The following is a 25,591-nucleotide window of genomic DNA, read 5'->3' as shown; positions in this document are numbered from 1 at the left end:
GAAGTTTGATCTTTCAAAGACGAGAAGCAGAACATACTCTGGATGCCTTTGCCCTGGCAGACTTGGATTGAGTTTTAGTTGTTGTGAGCATCACTGATCAACACCTTAGGAAAGCAATCGGCAGAACTATTATGCACAGTGATTTTTTCCTGTTACCTCTGGTGATGGGAGAGCACGGAGGCCCATGCCCAGAGCTCTCTGGTAGATGGTGCTTTGCTGGGATCTGTGGAACAGAAAACCAAGCTATTTACAGGGAACACAGCGGCCTCAGAAGTAGCTCCTAGCCTCGGGGTGCAAAATACTTGAAAATAAGCTCCTGGTCTCTTTGATGTGTGTGTGTGCACCAAATCTAAAGGCATTTCAAGTAGTGCTGCCTTTGAGCCAAGGACGAGTCTAAATTGTCTCTTGGAGCTGAAGATGGTTGAGGTTGGGAAGAGGGTTAAGTAAAAATCAAGAAATATAATATTTTTTCTGATGGTTGCATTATCATAATGTACACTTCACACGCATGCTGACAGGAGTAATCCCAGCTGTGTTTTTTTAAGATGGCTATCAAGGATATGTGGAGCACCAGAGGTTTATTGTTCACCCACTGATGAGTGAAGACAACAGTCTTGGGATGCTCTTCTGATGAGTTTTTATAGCAGGGGGACATCTCCGTGCAACACTCTGCCCTGTTTAACAGCTCTAATATGATGGAAGAAAACTGTTCTGAAGCAAATTAAGTGAGTGGTTTATAACATCTGCCTCTTCACAGCTATTTCATTTTGTATTGCTGCTGCATTAAAGGCTCCGTTCTGCATGGCAATCTGCTGCTGTTGTTGCTGCTCAACAGTTATTTGTCACAGCAGATAAGGAATCTAGCAGCCACAACTGTGATTGCATGTCTCAGAGATTGGAAATTACCGACCAAAGCGATGTAACATATTCAAGTACAGAGTGGAGGAAAGATATAAAAATACATGCGAGAGATATAATTGTCATGCATGGAGGAATAATATATTGAACGTCAATGCACAGCACAAGTTCGAAAAATGTGATTAAAGGAGAAAGGGAGTAAGAAGGGATGGTGGGATCGGACGTCATGCAGCTCTAGATAGCCACTCCGCATGGTGCCGGGGTGAGCTATGGCTGGTAAAGAAGGGAAAACGTGACGGCGTACTTTAAAAAAAGCTTTCCGCAATTTCATCCCAGGCCGTAGACATTGTGAAATGCACACAGCAGACTGCAGAGAAACTCGGGAGGTCTGAATGGCGCACAACATCTGAAAGACCTCAATTTCGAAATGGGATGGTTACTAAACTGCTGTAACCACGGCTTTTCAGGTTTCCTTGTGCCTCAAAGAAGGGAGATGAAAAATAACATTTCACAATCTCTGGACCTTGAAAGCTTTCTTCTTTTCCACAAGAGGAAAGGGAAAAGAAAATTTTCAGACTTTCACGCTTCGACAGTTATTTGGTCTTTTTTTTTTTTTTTCGTTCTGCGGCCAGTGAGTCACCTTCCTCCATTTTCTCTCAGACACACTTTGGAAAGCAAAGGTCCCTCTCTCTGTTGTCAAGACAAGTGTTGGTTGAAAGGCGTGTTTGAAGATAAGTTTAAGAGTAACCATAATTCATATTTTGACAAGAATGGAAGAGCCCTCTGGCAAAATAACAAAGGTGGTGTGGACCTTGATAGATTTACGCGGTCAGGTCAGAGTTCATACATGGCCTAATGGTACTGGGACCTTTTTTTGCTCATCTTAAGATGGAACCCTGCAAGTGATTTTGAAACGATATTTTGCTTGCTTTGTCGCTCCAGGGTTTTTGGACAGACTATTCCTTATTCACAGTGGGCTGTGGCTTTTATTGTGGCTGTGGTCAACTTAGATTTGTGTCAGGTGCAGTGTATTCCAGAAAAACGTCAGAAACCATTTCCATTACGCTCAGCTGATTCCACGTTCTCGCTTTCATGGCAGAATATGGCTAAATACAGTGCGGGTCAGTGTGTTGCTGCACAGTCAGCCACTGAAATGTGTGATGCTCAGTGGTGTGGTGTCTGCAAAGCTGCGTATGTAGTAGTTTCATGTTCAACCACTCGATGTATTGATTGAACACTTGTATCTTCTTTCAAATTTAAGTTGTGGTTCCATCATGTTAAATTAGTCCTGAAATACCCAGTATTGTACATGGCAAGAAATCTCTACTGTTGGTCTGTAGCAGTGATCAAGTCCCCAACACAGCTGCAACGATCAGTCGATAATTGATTAGTTGACTATTTTAAGAATTGATGAATCATTTCAGGCTGTTTTCAAGCAAATGTCAAAACATCTGTTTATTTTAGCATCTTAAATTTAAGGATATGCTGCTCCTCTTTGTTATTTATGATAGAAATGTTTGATATTTTTGATATTTTAGACATAAAATTAAACTGTTAATTATGAAAATAAAAAAGTTTAGATCATGAAAATAACTGCTAGATGCAGCCATATGCTGGATCCTACATTTCCCAATATGCAATTGGCATTTTCTTTTAATAAAACTAATGTAATATGTAATTAAATGATATATTGTACATTTTTTAAACATTTAAAAGCTCCCTAGAAGATTTACTCAGCAAAATGTGATTAAAGCATGACACAAATATTATCCTCTATTGTTACATAATGTAAAATGATGTTATTTGCTGTACAATGGATAATATGGACAAATAATGAGGGCTCAGTTTTGTAAAGTTGTCAAACTATTCAACCTGATCATTCTTCAGCTACATGGAAATAGTTGTTAGGAACAGTTGGTACTCATCATTGGCTCTCATTTTTATGATTCTGCCTCTTTTTGAAGGACAAACAGAAAATGAATCAATATGTTTAACTTTAAATAAAAGAAGATTTATACTCTTACTCTTAAATATAAAAAGGTATCTTGTGAAAGAAAATCTCACTTTCGGTCTCATTTATTGACTTTACATGGAGCGCTTGATTAACTTAAGCGCTGTGAGAAACTTGTGTCAGGTCTCTATCTTACATTCCTTTTCACACCGCGGAACATCATTTTATTTTTTCATTCTCCAGAAGTTAGGAAGCAGTGTTGCCGAAGGTCGGCTCTCTCATTGAAGACACCAGATGTGAAGCTCTAATGGTCTCAGGGGGCAGGGCAACCATCAGCAGCTGCCATGGAGACAGTACTTATTCACTGCCTCTCGTTTCACTATTACCCCCACATCTTTGAAGTCTAAGGAGGGAAGTCGTGGCTGTAATTCTGGGCCGATTTTCTTCCCTGAGCTTCCTGCGTTCAATGGAAGCACCTGCATTAATCCAAGGTAACACCTCTGATCAAGGATTTAATTTAGACCTGAAAAGGGTGTGCACACCGCAGTCCTACAGGCCAGATTGTTGTGTTGACAACAGAGGTGATGGATGGGTTTTGCCTTAGGCAGAAAGAAAGGCAGAGATCTCTCACTTTGCTCCTTTTGCCGCATATTACAAACACAATATGTGACAGGAAATATAAAAAAAAATCACAGTCTGGTTTCTTTATTGACATTTGTGTATATTTTCTCTGTTAGAGCAGTCTTTCACTGAAGCAACTGAGATTAATTAATTAATGTATTTATTTTTGCTTCTTCCAGAGCAAATACATTTATTTAATCGAGAAAATCTATCTTATTTTTATTCCTTTAAGCAAAAGAAACTGTTTTGAATCCACATCAGCCTGCACACAATGCACAGGGCAGAAGTGGAGGTTAAAAGCTGTGACATACTAATGCCATTTCTATAAGACAATCCTGGAGGACAGTCAATATGTCTGGCTTGGTGCCTACTTCTGCAGACAGCAAAAGTGCCAGTGTTTACCCCTGAGTGATTTATTTTTCTCTAAGTGATCTTCCAAAACAAAGACGGTCTTTGGTTTTGCTTGAGAAAAAGAAAGCTATTGCCATCCCTCAATTCAGAATGTTTCACTCCCGGCTGCATTGATTTCTCTTGTTACTGCAGGTCAGCGAGAGGAAATTGAATTGGAAATTGTAGAAACACTATTATTTCATTTTCTGGCATTTGTGTTTTTTTCCTCGCCTCCTTCTGTATTTTCAGAAGTCAGTTCTGAAACCGATGGGAAGAGCGGTTTCTGTCGGGACAGTTAAATGACTGCTCTGACTTTGGCTTCTCTAATAACACTGTCCTCCGATGCAAAAGGTTACATTCACCCCTGTGGTTTTAGACCACATCGGTTTGCATTTATGAAAGCCCTTTCTCCTTTTCTTTGCCGTCTGCCCTCTCTCTGTGCACATGGGGTTAGATCTGCTTTTACACAGAGAACACGGGGTCAGATTTTGTTGGATTGCTTCCTGGGATATTTTACCTTTGGGGAAGGGGTGAAGTTTTAGAGTAATAATGAGGTGAGCAGCGGTAGTTTGTGGGCGTCTGGGTTGAAAGAGACGGATCGGGTCGACATTAGAATATATTCAATGTCCTCTTAATTTCACAAAAGCTTTGACCTCTAACTTTGCTCTATGAAGCTTCACATCGCATCTTTGTGTATCCGTGCACTGAAAATTTGCATCTCTGTGGCAGCAGCAACACTTCCCCTCACTTACCTTTCTTTAACCAGACTGAACGCAGCATATGTAGCTTGCCGTACAATCCATTTCCCTTTCATGGCTTCAAGAAAAGTGCGTGTATAGAAGTGAGTGGGAAAACTCGCTCAACATTTCTTCCTCTCTGAAATTCAAAATGTTTTCAAACGTTAGTAAGCCAAAAACATCCATTACAAGTGAGAGTGTCAGTAGCAAATTTCACTTCCTGTAGAGAAGTGGCTTCCAAAACTTTTTGTGCCTAAGGCAGACCAAAGAGCAAGGCAAAAATCTTAAGGCGTATTCTTATACAATGCGTTATCTAATAACTTTGCACATTTATATTTGGTTTCCTGGAAGGTTTTGGAAGGATTTTTTTAGGGTATAGAATTCCCTCTGTATTAGGTAATGAATGTGTTCAAGGGACTGATATGATAAATTAAAAACTCATTCATTATTTGTTGTATAGTTGTCTATTATAATAATAATCTATGGTTGTAATATAAAGACATTCAGGCCTGAAGTCCCAATCTGAGACGTCCAGTATGAGATATCAGAGGTGTTGAGGTGCACTGTCATCTGTGGCGTCTTTGGGCCAGCAGTAGTGGGACACGTTTTATCTTCAGTTGCATCAAGTCACATTGGACGTCCACAGTTGAGTCATACTGTGGTACACAGGTAAAATCACCTAACATCATTTGTTTGTGGACAGCAATTTTCACCGAAGATACTTCAACATGTCACAGTAAATGGAGTCGCATTTCTATAGCACTTTTCCAGTCTACCGACCGCTCAGAGCGCTCTGCAACACTTGTCACATTTACCCATTCACTCACACATTCATACACTGATGGCAGAGGTTGCCATTCAAGGTGCCGACTGCTCATCAGGAGCAATTTGGGGTTCAGTAAGTTCAGGATACTTCAACATGCAGCTGGGGGAGCCGGGGATTCGAACCAGCGCTCCGATTACTAGACGACCCGCTCTACCTCTTGAGCTACAGCCGCCTCCAGGAGCATAAGTGTTTACAGACATGTCTCTTGTGTCGAGTTGAAGATAAACTAAAATAAAGAAAAGGTTTCTTTAGATAATGTTTTTTATCAAGAAGGCCGAAGGATCTTCCTTAGAAATGACTTGATAATCTATTTATACTTGACAACAAGACCAAGTAGTTTTTTAATCTAAATGTAAGATTATTACACTCGGTCAGAGTTTTAGTTTTGTGTGTGTGTGTACATAATATTAATGATGGCTGCATCAATTTAGCTACTTTGATTTAAGGGTCCTGCTCTTGTACATGCTTGCTCACTGTCACGTGGATAAAACGGAGCCATCGCAAGAATAATCAGTGACACCTTTGCTTTCCCGACAATGACAAGTCCAAAACGCCTGCTGTGAAATAAACCCGCTAACGCAGACAGTCAGATGGGGTGAGCTGCTTTTGGAGGCAGGAAATATAAAATATTTTGTTTGTTGATGTCAAGATAAACACTCATAAGATCTAAGAAAGCTAAAAAGGGATTTCTTGTGCTGCCAAAATTGAATATTTAACTGCTAAAACTGAGCTTTATTTTCCTGCAGGGGCTCTTCAGTGGAACGAAAAGGGACAAAGCATTAGTGAATGAGGAGTAGGAATGTCACAGCCCGAATAGGATTAAGTTGGTAGCTTTTTCATTCTAAACACCTAATCAGGGACAGGTTTCCATCTGGGATGAAAGGTGGACATAATTAACTTCAAGGTAGGATACGGTACGAGCTGGTAGGATTAAACCAGTACTGTGGGTCCCCAGGAACAGGACTAACAACCTCTGTTGAATATCTGTGGTGATAAATCATAAACTGTAGCATGTTAGTATATTGTCAAACAAGGATGATAAAAGCCTGTGCCCCGAAAAGCTAAGAACACGCTTGTTTTTACCAAAGACTACAACTGCACAAAGCGGCTTTTGCAGCGTGAACATGAAAATTGTTTTGAGATAATGAAAATCATTCTTCAGATTCTATCGTTGCTTCCCTCAAACATTTTTAACTTGTAATGTTTGCCCTTCCCGGATGAATTGTTTTCTCCGAAACTGTGTTTTTGGAAACATGCAGGTTTGCAAAAAGCCTATTTCTTGTCCGAGAGTGTGTTTACAGTGTATCCTTGAATAAAATTGGCACAATGCCTCTCACACTTCCCCATGGGTTACTGGTTTAACCAGAAAAGCGCTTTAAGAATTAATTATGAGGAACAGAGAAACGCTTGTTCAGTGCTGAATAAACTAAAAAAATGTATCCTTTTTTATGGTTTTTGGGCTGTTTTGGGGATATTTACATCTAAGTAAAGTTAAAAAAAAAACAACTGCTGGAGAAAATGTGGTGATATTCTCTGGTGAATTATTGCCAATCATAAATAAATCAATTTAGGCCTATGTTTTATTCAAAATATTTCAAAAAAACTTCCTAACTATGAGCCGCTGCTGCTGCTGCTGCTGCTTGTCTTCAAACAAGTGATGTACTGAACATATCTATTCACTGTTTGTCTCTGACAGGGTTTTGTCTAGGGTTTCTCTCGGCCGTATGTAGTCAGTGCGCTGAATCCAGTATCGTAGCAACAGTAACTGTGGGAATAGAAACCTGTGGAGAGGTCAATGTGATGGCCTCCACTTGGCCTCTTTGTACAAAGGCTTGCACATTGATTTTTCTAATTCACAACATCTATAACCACCTCTGGTGCACAACAGCCACCTCTGCACACAAACAGAAAAATATTTCGTCCCTCCATTTCTGATTGACTCTGAGTCCATATTTAATTAACTGCAGCAAGATAAAAACACGTTTTACTTGAAATAGCTCAACACAGATTTCAATACGAAACGCGTCGGGTTGTGTCTGTCCTGCGTCTCGTTCCTTCTGTGTTTTCCTCTTCCTTCTTTACTTTGCCGCAGACCCGTCTTGTCTGTCTCCTATCCCTTTTCTTCTCCTCCGTGTACGCATTTGATGTCGGCTTCAGTCCTCGCGGGACGGACTCTCCAGGGACCCTTAATTGACAAGTGTGTACAATAACTAATCAGCGGCAAAGCAACTGCCCTTTAAAATGATGAATTAACTAAACTAATTTCAGATAATCCTTCACCATGCTGGGCCACGCTGACAGCGCCAATTGATATTTGAAATGCAGACACCCCTCCTCTCTGACTTCTGCCAGTCATTTTACTACACACCCAACACCCCACCGCCCCACACACACCCCTCGGTAAAGGTGGCGTGGTTGATAAACTGCTGATGGAGCTCTGAGAAGATTAAAACAATTTTCTAGCTCGACGTGCGGAGTCTGACAAACATACCCCATCATACCCACATACACACGCACATACGCAGTGACATTACCTTAAGCATGGACCGCAGTTACTAACATGCATATATACACATAATGAATTAATTTCAAAGGGCAGGGTTAAGTCTAGTGGGCATTTGCTCGTAAAAGTTCATGCCTCATAAGAGGTTTACCAATTTAAATTCTCCTTCTGTGTTGATGCCTAACCTTTCCCCCCTAAAGCTCCATAATGTGTTCTGTCAACACGGTCCTCTCCTGCAGATTAACAATGTCAGACAGTTGTAGAGTGAAAAGGACAACATGCTGTTTTCATCGCAATGGAAGAAACTCTTGACAGATCGACCTGACATCAGCCATCAGCGTGTACTGTAAAAAAGGGGAAAAAAGAAATGAAACCAAAATCCCTAGTACCAAAAAGAGATGCACAGACGAAGTGTTGTCATGTGAGCGAACTGTGCAAAAACGATCGTGGTGGACGAGAAGGTTCTTAGACTTAATTGAGTTGTTCTGCAGGTGTCTAATTGCCAGTGTTTCTCTATCGTTACATCACCTCTACTGTGTGATTAACGAGTCCTGTGAAGGTTTTCAGGGAGAATGGAGCAGAATACCGCCTCTTTGATTATAACCAGCACTGGACTGGGAATTGACAGCCGACAGGCTTCTCCATCAACTAAACTGAAAATATGTTGCGCTTTTCTGAGTACATGTTACATGTTGCTTTGAAATGATATATCTGTGTTGCTTCACTCGGAGGGTAGTGGCAGCAATAGGTGCACAGTTTGGAGAAAGACATCTGAGCGCAGATGTCTTTCTAGAATCTTTATAATTAGTTTCTATTTAATTATTTTCATAAAGTTTTTCAAGCACACATATTTAAAAAGTCACCTTGATATAGTGTTTTATGGTTTTCAGTGGGCAAAGCATAGACTCTATATAAAGATGGACAACTTGTCTCCACTAGGCACGGGAGGATATGAAAATCTCATGTCACAATTAAAGCCAAACATAAAAAAAACATACTGGAATCACTTGACCTTACATTTTCTTTTGAAACAAATATTTTCTATTGCAGCACAGATGGGACACAGATTTTTTTTTCAGCGAACATCCTTTTATTCGTGAAAAATAATCTGTTTTTCAAACTGTTCAATGAACACAGCTGTGTGGTGGTAGATGAAGATGTGACAGCAAATTGGAGGCGTTGGTTTGCAGGGCAGACACCTTCCTTGGCAGGTTATGCAGAAAGGCACGTCCTCTCCCTGTCATTCTTTACTTTGAAATCCTTTGTACTTCACCACATCCAACTTAATCTTTGTTGTGGGCGATACAGTTAGACTTCGGCCATGTTGACAGACTTAGGATTTTGGACTGACTGGAGGGATGCAACGCCCCCCTATGACAATTCAAAATAATTCAGAAATCATCTAGTGAAATATTAATTCACGATTATCCCGATTAACAGTTATCCCAAAAATAGAGATTCACCACGATAAACACAAGTGTTTTTATCACAATCCTTTAGCTGGTGATGTCATTTAGAGCCCCTGTCTTCCCAGTCGTGACTGACCCACTTGCCCAACTCAATCACGAGCAGGGCTCAGCTTCCATTCACAGCATTACAGCCCCTTTTTATAACATCGACTTATTAAAACCAAACTAATCGGAAAATGTACACCTGAACATACATCAGAAGTAACAGAAATGTAAGAAACCAGTGAGGTTCTGAGCTCATCGTGTATATTTTTTATTTATTGCTTTATTATGATAGTGGCCATACAGTTAATGCAGTGTGCTTTCTACATGTTTGAGTGTATGAATGTCACTTTTTACTCTCTCTCTGTCCCGTGTTTAGAGGTGTGTTTGGTCAGTTGGGGAAGCAGCACTGTCGGTAGAGGCAGCTGGAAAAAAGCGGAGCAGAGCATCTGCAGGAGGTTCTTAGTAGACAATTGTGTACAGGGAGCCACTGTCCCCCTCTCCCCTCCATGCATTTTTCATCACACGCTCATTTTTTTTAGACTATTTAGCTTTTCCCTCCCCTCTAAACTTCCATGTGGTGCGTGCTGACACGGCATTTCTCAGCCTCGCACACAAAGCCCTCTGGTGCTCAGTGTACTAAAGTTGGAGCATGTCCGTGTTTGTGTGCCAGCGTGTTTGTGTGTGCTTGTGTGCCATGTGCTCATGCGTGCAAACATGTGAATGTTGAGGAAGTTTTTCTCCCTCCGCACACACTCGCATCACACTATATGTGATCCCACAGCCCCATAGGCGGGAGAGAAATAGAGAGATGGGGAGAGAGAGCTCTCTTTTTCGGAAAGTCCATTTAGCCAGTTGGCAGCACCCAAACTACAAAATAGTTGAGACTCCCTGCAAAGAAAGGATCATCTTAAATTATTCTGAGCTGAAATTCAAATTTCATTTTGTTTTGGCCCTAAGCAACGGGCAAAACTGCCTGGGTGAGATCTGTAAAGGTCAGGGGGAATTAAAATGCTTACTGTAAGGTTTGTCAGTGAGAGAGAGAGCGCGAGCTAGGTGGAGATAGAAAGCCAGAGGAAAAGGCCATCTGCCTGATAGTTTGGTCTAAGTTGCTGAGAGAAATAAGTCATTCCTTTTTGCAGTCTAATGCTATTAGGTATCAGCTTGACAGGTCCAAATTTCTCCACTCCCCCATATCTATCATATTCCAAGATATAGATTGCATTTATACGTTCCGCATCCAAAATCGAGCCTCATGGTTCAAGAGTTTCATCAACAGACAGTGTGTGCTTGACGATACATTTCTATGCATGTCAGGACAATAGATGATTTGCTATGACAATAAACAAATCCAATAAATGTGATGCATGAAGTAAAACAGCAATGCGAAAATGTAACTGACGTCCGCTGAAGAATTCCTCCCTCCCCTCCTGATGATTTGTTCAATATATAGATATTTATTTCATTAGATATCAAGCAAAATATCCTGGAAATGAAAACAAATGAGCTGTCAAGAAGATTGGGGCGGAGGAGAGAGAGAGACAGAGCATGCCGTCTCTCCAATAAGTGTGTGTTTATGTGTGTGAGAGATAGAGATAGAGAACATTATGGGGGTAATTTTTGCCACAACGCACACACAAATGCATTTGTCTGCATCCGCCCGTATACGTCCCTCTATATTTTGAACATGTCTGTGCATTGACACGTTCTTTATAAAACTTCTCCATCCTGTGTTACCATATATTATGCACACGAAGCGAGGCAGTAAATGAACTCTAATAATAATAATAATAATAGCACAGTCGATACAGCGGATCAGCAACCACATGTTTTATAGCCTTAAAGTTGCTTCTCCTCATACATGTAGTGAGCTGATGTTTCTAAACTTCTCTTTATTTGCGGCCAGTCGTTTACCGGGGTAGTGACACTTTTTGCCCGTTGGTGGCACACATCAGCATCTCAACATTTGCAGGTCTAAACCATAGACTGTGAATACTAGACAGAGCTGCCGGGTCTGCAAAGTGAAACCTTAGACATGCAGTCTTTCTAATTACCCAGCAGGAAGTGACTCCACTGGTTGCAAAAAGAAGTCTGACTGTATGTTAATCTTGTAAGAAAATTACCCCACTTCTCACTTGAGTTCTTGCATCGGTATACAGTTTCCTAATGTGTTCATAGTCTTGATTGCTAGTTTCAAGTCTTCCTCAATACAGTCATAATTTTATTTTGTAAATTATGGCTCCGTTTAGAGGAAAATAGACAATAAAGCAGGGTTTTCTTTAGGGCGTGGCTACCTTGTGATTGAGAAGTTGCTACCACGGTTACTACCTCCCGTTCTCAGTCAGATCCACGTATAATCTCCCAATCGCCAACCTCTCGTTCAAATTCGGTCGTTTCTGGCTCCAAAACAAGATGGCGACGGCCATAATGCTAAACTCGAGGCTGCAGTGTGATTTCAGGTGCTTCCCTAATTTCAACGAGACTCTTGATATCATGTTTGTATCCGTAAGCGTAGTAAGTTATTGTGTTAACAAATGACAGATGGATGGACTCGTGCCACATTTGGTAATGTTGAGCAAACAATTGTGGAGACGCTAGGAGGAATTATTTATGTTCCGCACAGTTACTGTATGCATTTCCCAGTCAGCTAAGCCACTTTCTGAATCTAAATCTGAAATCTGGAATACGCAAAAGTGCTGATTTTGTAGAAACAGTACTTAATCTAAAACCCTGTGTTTTCTCTGTCTAGCTTGAAATCCCTTTTTTTCAAAAATGATTATGACCACTTTCACCGAGCAAAGGGGCCCCGAAGGGTCCTGTGAAAAAATAGAAATTAGATTTACAATGCAAACTGACATTTTTGGTTATTGCGCCCCAAAAATCACACACAACATATGCCACAGGGTGCTTATTTTAGCAGTCGATGACAACAGTGTATTCTGCCGTGCTATGCACCTGTGAGGCACAATTTAAGGAAGCCAATTTGGTAGTTGATGGTAGAGCTTCATAACAACAAAATTGAAATACATTTATCCAAGCAGGGCAGGGAAAATAAAAAAGGAAAAGGAAAAAAGCAAGAAGTAAATTGTTCATTTCACAAAGGTAACATTTAAATTTCCTCCTCAATGGATTATTCTTCCAAAACAACAACCTGCTGCTCGCACGTGTGATGTTGCTTCATCCAGTGAAGGAAGTGCTTATTATGGTGGCAACACATTTTACACTTGTGATAATGGTCAGGGCAGACAAACCTGTTACATCCTCTTCACATATTAATAATAAAAAAGGAATGCTTTGAAAAACAGCAGGTCAAGTCAGGTTTCCATGTCAGGAACCATAAGGTGAGCGATGTATTATACATTGCATCTACAGTAGTTAGTGACATTGGAAGATGTCTTCAGTATATAATTTATTTCCTCATACATGATGTAGAAGCTATGTTGTGGAAACCTTTCCAGGGGTTCATTATTTCAGCGATGCAGGGCCTCTGTGAAAAACATGTGATATAAGTAGATCTGATCGTTCAGACGAGCCGGGATCAAAGGGTGAGAATTGAGGCTGAGGAAGTCCTGTATGTGTTTCTGCCTCAGGCCCCCGAAACACTATGGCTGTCCCGGATCATGAAATGTTTCAGTAGAATCACATCTTCTAAAAAAAGTGCTGATTGACCCTCTAGCCTAATTAAAGCGCACCATCGCCAATAGAGAGCAGATAAGACAGCTTGGCTGTCAGTGTGACTGACAGGGTTAGGCTCTCCCCCTGCAGTCACATCAGCACTACAGAGGCCATGCATACAAAGAGCACACGACAGCACCGAGAGCGGAAAAGCTCTAAGTTTAGCATCTTGCCTCCTATCAAGAATCGGCTCCAACTAATAATACGGAAGTGGTAAAATATAAAAGTACACCAGTGACATGCTTTAGGGCTTATGTATTTATTTATGCATTTGCAACAGCAATTCCCCATCTCATAACTGTTAACACTGCAGTTTTTTCAGAGTAAAGAGACGCTCTGCACTGGAGTATATGCAAAATGAAGCTGCTGGCTGATGTCACATGTATAGAGCAAATCTGAATCCACTTTCTTCAAGGTCCCTGTAGGTCGAGGCAGGTGAGTGCTCGAGCGCACCCTATATTCACCCTACAGCTCTCAGTGTTCGGGCCGGGGAAAAGCTGACATGCAGGGTGGCCTGTAAGCCTCTTTTGTCCATGTGCAGCAAAGTCATCTGCCAGCTCAGTTGCTCTGGCAGACAAAGCTTCAGAGAGATAGCCCATATTCTGGTACATCCTCACTCTCTCTTGAGCTGGAGTTGGGCATGGCCCCCTCGCTCTGTATCTCCTAAGCCTCGTCCCTTTCATTTCTCTCTCTCTCTCGTGCTCATGCGGCCTTTTCACATTTCCTCATCATCTTTCTCTGTGGCATTTCTCTTTATTTTCTGTTTGTTTGTTTCCACATGTATATTACTGTTTCTGTGGTAGTTGAGCATTATTTCATAACCTTCAAGTATTATCTGACCCTTTTTCTTCCATTGCTGCTTTGCCTGTCAGTCAACCTTTCCCACTGTCTTTTCCCAGGTAGAGGTTTTTTATTTCAGCGTGAGTTTTATATTTTGCAATATTGCAGAGGTGAGGAGGTGAGAGGATATTGGTATTGTACTCTATATTTAACACAATCAGATCAGGAGGGGCAGGATATCACATGGGGCTCAGTTTGGCTCAGTGTGTAATGAAGTTTGTTGTCTCTTGCTATAGTCAATTTTGTCCTTCCATATGAGGAAAAAAGAGGCAATTACTCGAGAGCAACCATGAAGGCTAATGAGTTACCATGAAGGTAACTCATTAGCCATCCAATATAATCACAAGGTGATGTGTGAGAAAGAAGAGAGATGGAGATAGCGAGGCAGAAGGAGAGGGACAAGAATCAGACAAAGAGAGAAAAAAAAATATGTCAGTGAGATGATACGAGAAAGAGCTACTGTGCTTTGAGGAAAGAGAGAGAAACTGTGCGTTTAGAGGGAAGAGGTGGGGGTTGGTTGAGGGGGCTGGCCAAGGGGGTGTGTCCAACATTACCCTCATGAATCAGTGTCAGCGGAGCGATGAGAAAATAATTAAGAAACAGGCTAGCGCTGTGTTAAATACTGCCAAAGGTAAAAGGCCCATTCTACTGGATAGAAACACAATCTGGACGGGGAAAGAAGAATGGCAATAAATGGGATAGAGGGAAAATGGGGGGGGGAGGGGGGGGAGGTGAAAATCCATATCATAACGGATGCCAAAACGCCCTTCAGATGGCATTATGAGGGGAGACAATATAAATAGCACTGCCATATTGTAAATGTTTATATACAGTAGCTACGTATATACACGTTGCGCAGCAGTTTCAGGATTTATGACCGCGGCCGTAATACACTGAATTCAACACAAGGCTGTGAGTAATATTTCACATTTGTTATCATATCGAGTGTAAATTTGCTGAGACGTATATGGTGGAGATAAACAATTTTTTGAGCAATTTCTCCTTCTATTCTTCAGCCTTGCAGCTGTTCTGTTCTGAGGTTGGGAGGGTGGAAGCCATCAGCCGCGCTATGAGCTGACTGAACCCGTGCAGAACAAACACGCGTGCCAACAGTTGCACCTACACACCTCAGAGGTTTTTTAGCATTTGAGTTTACGGGTGGACCCCAAGTCAGAGGACTGTAATTGTACGTTTAAGGCTTCCAGCAGGGGCCGAGATGCAGCTGAAATCCCCCCCCCAGCCAGCGGCGCAGAGCAGAGCAGCCATTAGATCTCACTGATGCATAAAATCCGTGGAGCTCTTTGGAGAATATTGGAGTGACGTACAGGAGGTCCTGTGCATGCATGTGCAGATGTGTGGGTGAGTCTTTTTAGGTGTCATATGTGATAGCCATCATCCTTTCTGCCAGCGGCACAGAGAGAATTCATGATCGCTGGTCTCTACCCCCCTCCCCCCCCGAGATGGAATCGACTCGGTTTGTGTGCGTGAAGGAAATGTGAACGGTTTGAATGCAGAAGCTCACTCCCCGTGAGGCTGCATGTTCTCTAACACATTATAGTTTGATCTCGAGCTCTTTGGCCTGACTAATACGCTATAGGGCTCGTGATGCAACAGTTGCCAACCGCAACCTCCCACTCACTACAGCGTTGTTTGTTTGTAGAAAGTGTTTCAGTGGCCTTTTGATACCATATATTTGTATGTATGCAGCATGTCCTCTATACGATTGTGCCTGTTGATAAAGCTACTTGTATTTGCAGGCTGTTCTATTTCTCTTGTGAGCGCGTGTGTTTATATAATTTTATGGTTGCATTGTGTGTAGCTGCCTGCATGTTTACAATACGTATGCATATATGAGCAACCTTGTGTCAGTGTGCTTATGTGTACTTACATGTATGCGGAAACCCTGAGGCGTAATCCATCCCAGAGGAGTGCTTAGTGAAAGATGCGCTGCTTTTGCAGCACGGCTATCAAGGCCCTGCACACAGTGCTCAGTGGCATTTTTACTGATGGCTTTTATGGGTCGCAGCCAAGCTGCCAATGAGCAGCCTTGACACCAAAATAATGAAACCATGACATGAAATCAAGCTGGCGTCAGTGTAGGTGCTGCTTGAGTTAGAGAAGCAGGTCCCTGAAGCTGCTATAAAGGGAACGTATCTAAAGTGAATTATAGTCTGAATATATGCAGAACAAGGCTGGGGACTTTACAGGCAACTTGGCAAGCATCACAATGAAATATGGTATTTTTACCATTCATATATGATGACATGTAGGCGCAGCTTCTGTAATTCTTTATTCAGTCATATATGTTTCAACAGAAGTCAATATTGCATTGCTTTGTTGTTGAAATTACACAACAGGGAGCGCTGGGTTTGATGGCATTATTTTTATTTTTTTTGTGGGAACAACAGTACTGTTTTCTATGCAATGCTGTTTCCAAGCAACATCTCCAAAGTTGTGAGGGGAAACAGCGCTAATAAGCTACCTCATTAGGGCCGGTTCATGGTAGGCCTTATAGTTTGTGCTGTCAACTCTGTGGGTTAGCATGCCAACTTCAAAAGACAGCTGCAAATACAGCGCTATACACACAGGAGTGCTAATTTACTTCAGGAATTGGTAAACAAAGTATTCTTTCTCAACTGAAGGTGTGCCGGTGGACCCTACGAGCTGCGTTCTGTCTCCAGCGTAATGACAAAATGCGTCCCCTCGCCGGTGATATCGTAGCACATAAAAGACTCATTATTCAGGAGTTCATTCGGCGGGGTTGTCTCACCCTAAGGCTGTGCCGAACCTCACACCTCAGCCACTCCTACCGCTGATCCTGCACTGTACACACCCATACACACTCCTGTGTACTGTACGATGTGTACGCGTACATACACACATCCATTCTCGCCATCTCATTAATGCAAACACAACTCTAGTTAGATCCCTATATGTAATAAATTGGATTAAATTCCACTGGCTAAGCACTGTGATCTCTTAGGGTTAATTAATTTCATTCCATTCTGTCTGTGTTTCTTATGCTTGAACACATGCTGACACTGTTATTGTGTGGCATCCTGCTCATTGGAGAAGCATAATGGGCTTGTGAAGGAGAGAGAGGAAGCCAGAGTGTTTGGTATTCCGGCTACAAAGTGATTTTGATTCCTTCTTTCTTTCTTTTGACGTGGAAGTGCGCTACAGCAGCTAGCTAGCTGTAATATGGTGGATCCTTCCCCTCCTCACAGCCTCTCTCCGGCTCTTATCTTCCCCTCCAAATGAGAAAACCTGGATGGCTTCTCAGGGCCCCTGTTTCTGCCTGGATGCTATCTCATTTGGTTTTAATATATTTATCCATTCATTATTGTTCTCTTTTATCGGCTGGCTAATATTGTTCATAATTTGTCCTTATCTCCAAGCCTGACAGTCAAATTTACACTCCGGCTCAGCAGACAGAAGGAGAAATGACCCTTTTCCAACCCCTCCTTCCCTAACTCCTCTCCTCCCTCCATCCCTCTCCTCCTCTCCAAACTCCAATGAAACATGACTGACAGCCCGCTGTATAAGTAGTTGTCATAGCAACCTCCCCATCCCTCTGACAAGTGCTTTTTCTCTATAGCACGCTCTCTCCCTCTGTCACAATAACTCTCTCCCTCCTTCCATCCCCTCTCTCCCTTGCTGTTGCAACGATTGAGAAAGAGACAGACAGAGAAGGGAAATTTGAAAACCAGAGAGCACCTAAGGCAGTCGGTATGCTTTCCTTCCCCGCATCGCCCCACATTCCCACTCCTCCCCCCTTCTCGTCTCCTCCCGCCCTTCCCCTTTCCTCATCCTCGCCACCCCTCATGATGATTTACCAACTCCTATGGTGCACCTCTTTCATCCATCCCGGCTTATCAAGGACTGCAGGACTGTATGCACATCAACTTACAGTATGGGCACTTCGTTCTCACTCTCCTCCAAATTCACTCTCTCCCTCATTCTTTCTCAAAATCTCTGCTCCCCCTACAGTAGCTCCCTCCTTTTCTTTCTTTCTCTTGTTGCTCCAAAAACTCCTACCCTGCCCCATTTCCATTCAATACGTCTCATTTCACTGTCAAAATCCTCAGCGGTCTGCAGTGTAATCATACAGTAAAGAGTCTCCTGTGCGGCACCGTGCCGCAGAAAGTATGTACAGCATGCTGTAGGGATAGGAGATCCTTCAAACTTTCTGTGGAAATTAACATTATGTAACGAATGAAGTAATTTGCGAGCGCATTCATAGGAAGGGAATTACAGCTGTATTGTTTTATCATGCACATGCTGTAATGGTCGGACTACAGCATGAAGAATTGAGATATGAAATATTACTGATTTAATTTGCTTTTTGCGCAGTGACTCAAAGACTTCACACAGGGCCAACGCGCTCACACTGAAAAAGCTTATATTGATTAGAAAGGGTCAAAATGGATGCAGTAATCTTCAGTATGTATAAGCAGGCAGCACACTGCCATTTCATTATTCTGGAGTTTAATTTCCAATGCATTTATTCCAAACAAGCATCTGTTTAGTAACTCAGAGTAAATTAAACATGATGGGGGGTGAATTTCAGGATGCCAGTGGTGTGTATCACAATGAAGTCGCATACAGTCCTCTGCCACAGTGAGCTGTAAATGCATCTCAATGCCAGCGTGCCGCACAGTTTTCACAGTTAACTTGCCGGTGGTTATTAGAGCCCCGAATTGTTTAGGTGATGGCATTTCACTGTAAACACCGTGGAGGAGGAGGGAGTCGCTCTAATTTAAGATGGCACTTGTGTTGACTGGGCTTTGTTTGTGTGATGTAAGCAAGAAAAAACAGCTCATAATTTCTTGTCTTATTTTGTATTCATCTATACAGTAGGAGCCATTTACCACAGGTGAGTAGCTGTAACAGAGAGATGATTCAGCTGTTTTTGAAGGCTGCGTGAGAGAGAAAAGGGTAATCCAGAACAGCATTTTCTGCTAATCATGTTTTAACCTCTCAGCCTGGCAGAATATTTCAGGGTTGCAGTTAAATTCGCAGAGCTAAAAACACGATTCAGTCAGAAACATTCTTGTCATCGCTTCGTATTAATTATGTTAAAACACAGTTGACTTTGGCTCGATAGTCCAGTTCAAAATAGTTTTCCTGTCCGATGAGTAAGCCATCTTCGCTCAGGGTGCAGAAACAGGTCACTCCCATTCCAGACCAAGCGGGCCCTGTCAAACTTTGTACCTACTTCCATCAGACTCGTTCATGACCCTATTTATTATTTATTTATGGACATTTTTAAGCACCAAGGTTACGCAAAGATATGCAACTATCTGGAGAAAGAGACCTGAGAGTTGAGCCTCATCCCCCAGGTCATCAAATAATGACGCTTTTGGTTGACAGCTTCGGGTCTGATGCCAACCTGAAGCGTCAGTGTTTGGCATCATATTTGTGAAAGGTAGACGCCTCGAGCAGAACCGGGCTCTGGGTGGGCGGCTGTCTTGACCAGTTTACTTCTACACTTTGTCGTCTGTCTGGTTACGTGTTGTGTGTGCACGCTTTTACGCAAATTAAGTTTCCTCGCAATAAATAAAAGTATTTTGATTGATTTTGTTTGATTATGTTATGCAGTGAATATCAGGTCAGTGGGAAAAGCTTTACTGGAGTTCAGGCAAATACTGTTGTTTGGTTTGACCTGCATATAATGGATTATTTATTGTAGTTTGGAGAGAAATATTATACCGCATGTACTGTATTGCGTTATTGATATGAATCCATAGAGATCCCTAATAAGACCAAATTCATTGGAGCTCAAAGGAGTCTGGAGTCTGACTTTGCCGTCAGAACAAACGTGCCAAAACTCCAGTAAAAGACACGTCACGATAAAGATTTGGATTTCACAATCTGTGTAAATATACATGCCAATGAGGAAACCCCTCAGAGAAATATCATATATACCCAGCTTTCCATTTTAGTAGAATAACAAACATACGAAGCAGGATTAATGGTGGCGCATCGCAGCGTCACAGTTAAACCAGCTTCTGTCTTTTGTATTTGTCTACACAGGGTGCGTTCAGGCAAAGTATTGAGCGTAAGTCATCTGTGTTTTAGCAGCACTCACAGCCCAACGCACATCCATTGTAGTTGTGCTCGCAAAATAGAAGGAAAATACGCTTCGGGTCAGGTTTAAATGCATATCGCCGGAATAAAATGTGAGCCATTATGCGGCCCGTGCAGACAGCTAGATTGATTGAAACAGGGGCATATACAGAATGTTCTGTCATGACGCGCGTGGGACCGGCGACTGAAAAATGCAGCTGAAAAGCCTCCTGTGTAGAGGCTTGTTAGCAGCACAATAACGTAAATCAAAAATAGTGAAAGCTGAGGTGGTGAGCGGTGGCTGGAAGTCAGCGACAAAAGCAGTTTGGAACAGTCGTGCTGATTAAAGTTGAGGTGGTGATGATTTGTGTGCGTTTTTTTTGTGAATCAGTTAGTCCTCAGAAAAACACACATTAGACAGCACCAGTCTAAAGAACAGCTGCCCCGAAGACAAGTCATTTCATTGTTATTACGGCGTAGTTAGCTGTGGTCATGGTGGGGCATCTGTCATCTGTAATCCTCCATGTCAGCCTGAGATGACATCTTAGTTAATGTAATTTTGTTCTCTCCCTCCCTTTCTCCCTCCCTTGCTCCTTTTTTCTCTCCCCCTTCAGACATGTGTAAATGGCTGTAGGTGTTTTGCACTCTCTGTGTGTGTCTGTTTGCGCACAGCCTGCGCTGCAGTGTTGTAGATAAATGAGATAATGTTTCAATTGGCTATGAACACAACACCTAAACTCCCAAGGTAGCGTTTTAGTTGAGAGCGGCCACAGCAGAGCCCTAGACGGTGGAACAGATCTCCTCGATGATCTGTTTTCATGCGTTGTTAGCTTGTTTTTCAAAGCGCACTCACGTTGCAGAACACGCACTCCATCACTCTCTCAGCCACAGATGAGAAACTCTTTCTTCCACTGTAGTCTGCTCCTGCATGTGTGTTCAGATTAGCAAATCCAGCCCCCTGAACATGGCTCCAGTTTGTAAAGCTTTTTTGCGGAGCTCACTGAGACCCAGTATCACACAGGAACGTGATATATAGTGGCCAGTGATCCTTTTATACTTGGAGTCTTATAAATATTATTCCATTCAGCTGGAGAGGTGACGTGCCAGTTTGCAATCTTTCAGCGGAAGGATGGATGTGGCGTCATATTTTAGGACGAGCCACATAGTGCCGGGCTGCTCGCGGGGTGATCGCCAGGGCGAAGCTCATATGAAATTGATAAAGGTCATGCATTAATTCAAAACTTGTCAGATTCTCATCATCTACTTGACGATGGTAGTTACAGCCAAAGTGCATGAGGGACGCAAAGGGCGCGACGGCGGTTGCTTGGTGGTCCTGCGTGCCGTGTGTGGCTCTCCAGCTGTATACAGGAGCGTATATGAGATGTGGTCTGGAGGCATTCAGGGGAATTTGTGCAGCCCGGCCCCTCCCCCCCTTCCTTGACTCATCTCCCACATCCAACCTCAGAATTTATATTCTCCCTCCAGCAAAAGGAAGGACCATCTTGGCCTTTCATTTTCCAGTTCAGGGCTTTCCTTTTTTTGCAGATAAATGCTCTCCAATCCACCCTGACAGATGTCACATTGCATCACTTCCATTTTGATACATAGCCTCTGATCCTGCCACTTGCAATAAGGAGCCAGCACCAGGGACGCCCCTCCCTAGACAACGCTCTGACACGGGTGATTATTTTAAAGGTGCATCATTGGTGGTGCTGAGTGCCGAAACCCTAGCTGGGCGCCGCGTTCGCATACACTCGCTGCCGTGCCCGCTGCAGGAATGTGGGTATCGGCTTGTGTCTGGGTCAGGGGAAACGACAACAACACGACACACTCAGTAGTCGTCACAGGTCACCCTGACACTGTGCAATACCTCTGGCAGCGATTTATGCCGCTCTCAACCTCTTCCCAGCAGCAGCCGCTAGTCCTGTCTCTCGCTCAGTCTCTCCGCTGTGACTTCACAGGTCAGAGTTGGAGAAACAATCTGTATAAAGGGAAGGTTTTAGTGCTTCTGCTGCCAGCAGAGACATGCAGCACTGTAGCATTAATCATACAAGGCCAGAGTACATCAGTAAACACAGTGTGTCAGGTCAAGGTAAAGATCAGATCCCACAGCATTTAACAGGACTCAATAGCATACAGGCTATCTATTGAAAAGTCAGCGTTATTCATGGCATGTCTCCCAGCCTTCGTTGCTCGCAGGAGAGACACACCATTGTTCACTGAAGAGCACACTGAAATATTTCTCTGGCTACACAAAAAACACTGGATCAGCAGCAATTAGTAGAGTAAGAGAGAGATAAAGAGAGGGAGGGAGGCAGTTGAAAAAGAACGAGGGGGGAAAAATGTAGAATCAGCGAGAGAAAAAGAAAAGCAGAAAAGAGAGAGGGGAGAGGGAGATGAATAGAGAAAAAAAGGAAAGAGAGACCAAGAGAAAGAGTGGGTAAAATAGAGAGAGAGAGAGGGAGAGAGCGTGAGTTTCCAGCCAGTACAGTGTGGTGTGTAGGAGGTTGGAGCTGCCTGGAGCCCCTGGTGCTTTTAAAGGACCAAAGACTTGCTCATTGTCTCGGGTCTCTGTGCCTCTGTGTGTGTGTGTGTGTGTGTGTGTGTGTGTGTGTGTGTGTGTGTGTGTGTGTGTGTGTGTGTGTGTGTGTGTGTGTGTGTGTGCAGAAACCTCTTCATTAGTCTTCCCATTGCTCTTCCCTGCAGCCCCTGACCACCCACTTACCCCCAGCAGCCATAGTATATGTGCACATATGGGACTGAACCCAGTTATACAAGAGATTAAAATGATCAGTCTTGGGGAAAAAAAAGAGAATACAATGCGACTCAAGCCAAAGCAGCGCTAAATAAACTGGACAGTTACTCAACTGTATCAAGGCTCTGTGAACAAACGTCTGTGTTTGTTTCTGTAGAAACCGAGACTTCTTAAATTAGACCCAAAAAAAAAAGAAAAAATGATGAGGTTTCACTCACTGTATAGCCTCAAATTGGTTTCATAATTGAGGTCAAAGTTATAATTTAACCTTTTGTCTCATTGTTTGTTCCAGAAGACAGGAAGTTGTTTGTCGGGATGCTGAACAAACAACAGACCGAGGAGGACGTCTACCGCCTCTTCGAACCCTACGGAGTCATTGAGGAGTGCACGGTCCTAAGAGGTCCTGACGGAAACAGCAAAGGTAGGAGCCATGATACAGTTGTCAGCATTATTTAGGTCACTGGCAGAGTAGTGACAGTGTGTGTGAGCGTCTACGTCAGCCAGGATATGTGAAATATATGTGACATATGCAGCAGATATGGGTCAAAAAGCATTTCCGTGTAATTACAAACATTTTCACGCTGCGCTGTTTGATGTGCTAGTCGGCTGCAGGCAGTGACAAAAATGTTAAGCCTAAGGCATCAAATACAGTTTGATTGATGTCTGACTTTCATAATTAGGAACTATGAGAGACTTTAAGTGGAAAATTAGTTGGTTAGACTTTTTCCTTTTGTTTAGTTTGAAGAGAAATGATCGTAATTGTTTTTGTGGCAGCAGACCCTCAGAAATCTATCTTTTTAATTATTTTAAAGGAGATAATAGTGGATTTTTGTCTCTGTTTGAAGACAGATAGGGAAATTTGCATAGCTGTGGATAAAATCTGGATAAAATCCAAAGGCCAGATGCAAAACCAGGACTCTCCACTTGCATGGTAACCACCAGCAAAACAAGACACCCCATGTCTCATTGTTATCCCATGAAACATAGCAATGATTTTTAAAAAAACACACGCGGTAAAGCTTTTCTATTATGGTCCTTGCAATAAGCAACAGTGAAAAGGTGTTAAACCATGGGCTGGTTGAATACTCGTTTCTGATTGGCTGCAGGGTTTTTAATTAACTCATGATAAACGGACACCTCTGGAACTACTAAGTACTACTGAAGGAGCTCCAGTGAAACCGTTCATCATTCTAGATTAATGTGCTATAGCCTGTATCTAAAATGAGTAGCATTGGCATCAGCTGGCTGCAGACACCTCGATGTTTGGAATAAATTAAATGAAAAGAAGTCTGAAAAATCTTATTAACAATAGCGTCAACAGCTGATCGGACTAGTTTATCTCCCGTTGTCAAGTAGTATCTAAGGTACGTCCTATTTGCTAGAGCAGTGAGCAACCTTTTCATGAGAATCTTATGGGATTGTAATTACAGTTCCAGCTATTAGTCAAGCCCTCAGGTGTGCTAAGGAATCAGAGTTATAGCTTGTGAAAAACGTTATATATTGATCGCAAAAAGCATGAAAACATAAATTAGTTGCACAACGGGTAGTTCTGGTCTCCACGTCACCCATTTATTCCTGATAATGGACACTTCATCGAGCATTATCCCTTACATAGGACTCGTATATAAATGTTTATAAAAGTCTTGAAAGATTTTTATAGTTGATAAATGCATCACAAACACATTTAATGAGTTTAAGTTACATAACTATTATGTCACTCTTCACCATAAGCTGTTTTTTGTTGTTTCTTTATTAAGATTCATACATATTTTATCATGCGTTTACTAAGCATTAGTAACTGTTAATGGGCACTGTTAACAGTTACAGCCTATTAACAGTGAGAATGCTGGTTAATGAGTCCATTATTGTGCACTTTTCTCACAGATTTCGGGGGGTTGCCTTTATTCGATAGTACAGCTTAAGATAGACAGGAAGGACTAGAAAGAGGGGATGATAATGTTAATAAGCATCGTAAAAGGATGTTAATAAGCATCTTGCAAGCACTTATAAGAGACCTATTACCTAACACTTAGTACAAGGAGCTTAATATAAAGCCTGAACAAGAAGGCGAGTCATTTTAAAATGCTGACTGTGCCATCACAAACACTTCCTCAGCATATGTCTCACTTTGGAAACTCCTTTCCATCACAAAGCCGCGATTTCTATTCTGCCACTAAGCGTTAATCTGAGGGACTCTTTCCTATGGATGCACTGCATGCCCTTACTGTAACTACTGTAGTGTTGATATCTCGCAGGCCTTTTTTCAGAAAGCCGAAAAAACTTTTGAAGACATCCGTTCCCTCTGACATGCGGCAAAGAGCAAAGGGACTAGTGGTTTTTCATGTCTCTAAAGCCTATTCCCCAGCCAGCGCTTATGGAAATTGTTGTGGAATTATATCTAAGGGGGTTTGAAGCCCGAGCGCTCTTACTCTGCAGTGGTTTGGAGGAGGAGGGAAAGATGGATGTCAAAACAATTCAAGTGTCCCCTCTGTGAGGACGGGGACAGCCAAGGGAAGTTGCCAGTGGTGGAGAGTACATCCCCCTCAAGTACAATTTTGACGTACTTGTACTTTACTTGAGTATTTTCGTTTTATCCTACTGAATACTTCTACATTTGAGAGGCAAATTATGCACTTTTTACTCCACTACACTCATATGACAGCGGTAGTTACCAATTAATTTGCAGAATCATTTAGGCATAAACCCTGATGTTGCGTCACGCTGTAGATCAAGCTACCCTTAAACTGAGCCCCACCTCCACCAACCGCACCATTAAACAATGCTTGCACATAAAGGCACCAATAATTATAATCAAGAAACATAATGTATTATTCTGAATGTTCTGCATGATATATTTAATGCTAATGCAGAGATAAGGGGCTGTTTACACTACAATACTTTTTTTGTTGCGTCTT

The 25,591-nt window shown here is 42.3% G+C and overlaps 1 protein-coding gene across 14 annotated transcripts in view; it reads left to right on the top strand.

The window, feature by feature from the left end:
- The window catches only part of celf5a (cugbp, Elav-like family member 5a), a 192,124-nt gene that overhangs the window by 130,874 nt on the left and 35,659 nt on the right, over positions 1 to 25,591 (top strand). For 12 of the 14 annotated variants that reach the window (XM_084354977.1, XM_084354972.1, XM_084354971.1 and 9 more), the window contains exon 4: positions 22,969 to 23,097. In XM_084354977.1, coding sequence (XP_084211103.1) covers positions 22,969 to 23,097 — 129 coding nt within the window. The remainder of the gene's footprint in view (positions 1 to 22,968; positions 23,098 to 25,591) is intronic. The other 2 variants (XM_084354973.1, XM_084354975.1) reach the window with 1 other exon arrangement.

The sequence above is a fragment of the Pagrus pagrus genome (genome assembly GCF_965226575.1).
Source record: "Pagrus pagrus genome assembly, chromosome: 6".
NCBI classification, from domain to species: Eukaryota; Metazoa; Chordata; class Actinopteri; order Spariformes; family Sparidae; genus Pagrus; species Pagrus pagrus.
Note: the sequence above shows the minus strand (reverse complement) of the source record. Positions and strands in the feature narration are given on the sequence as shown.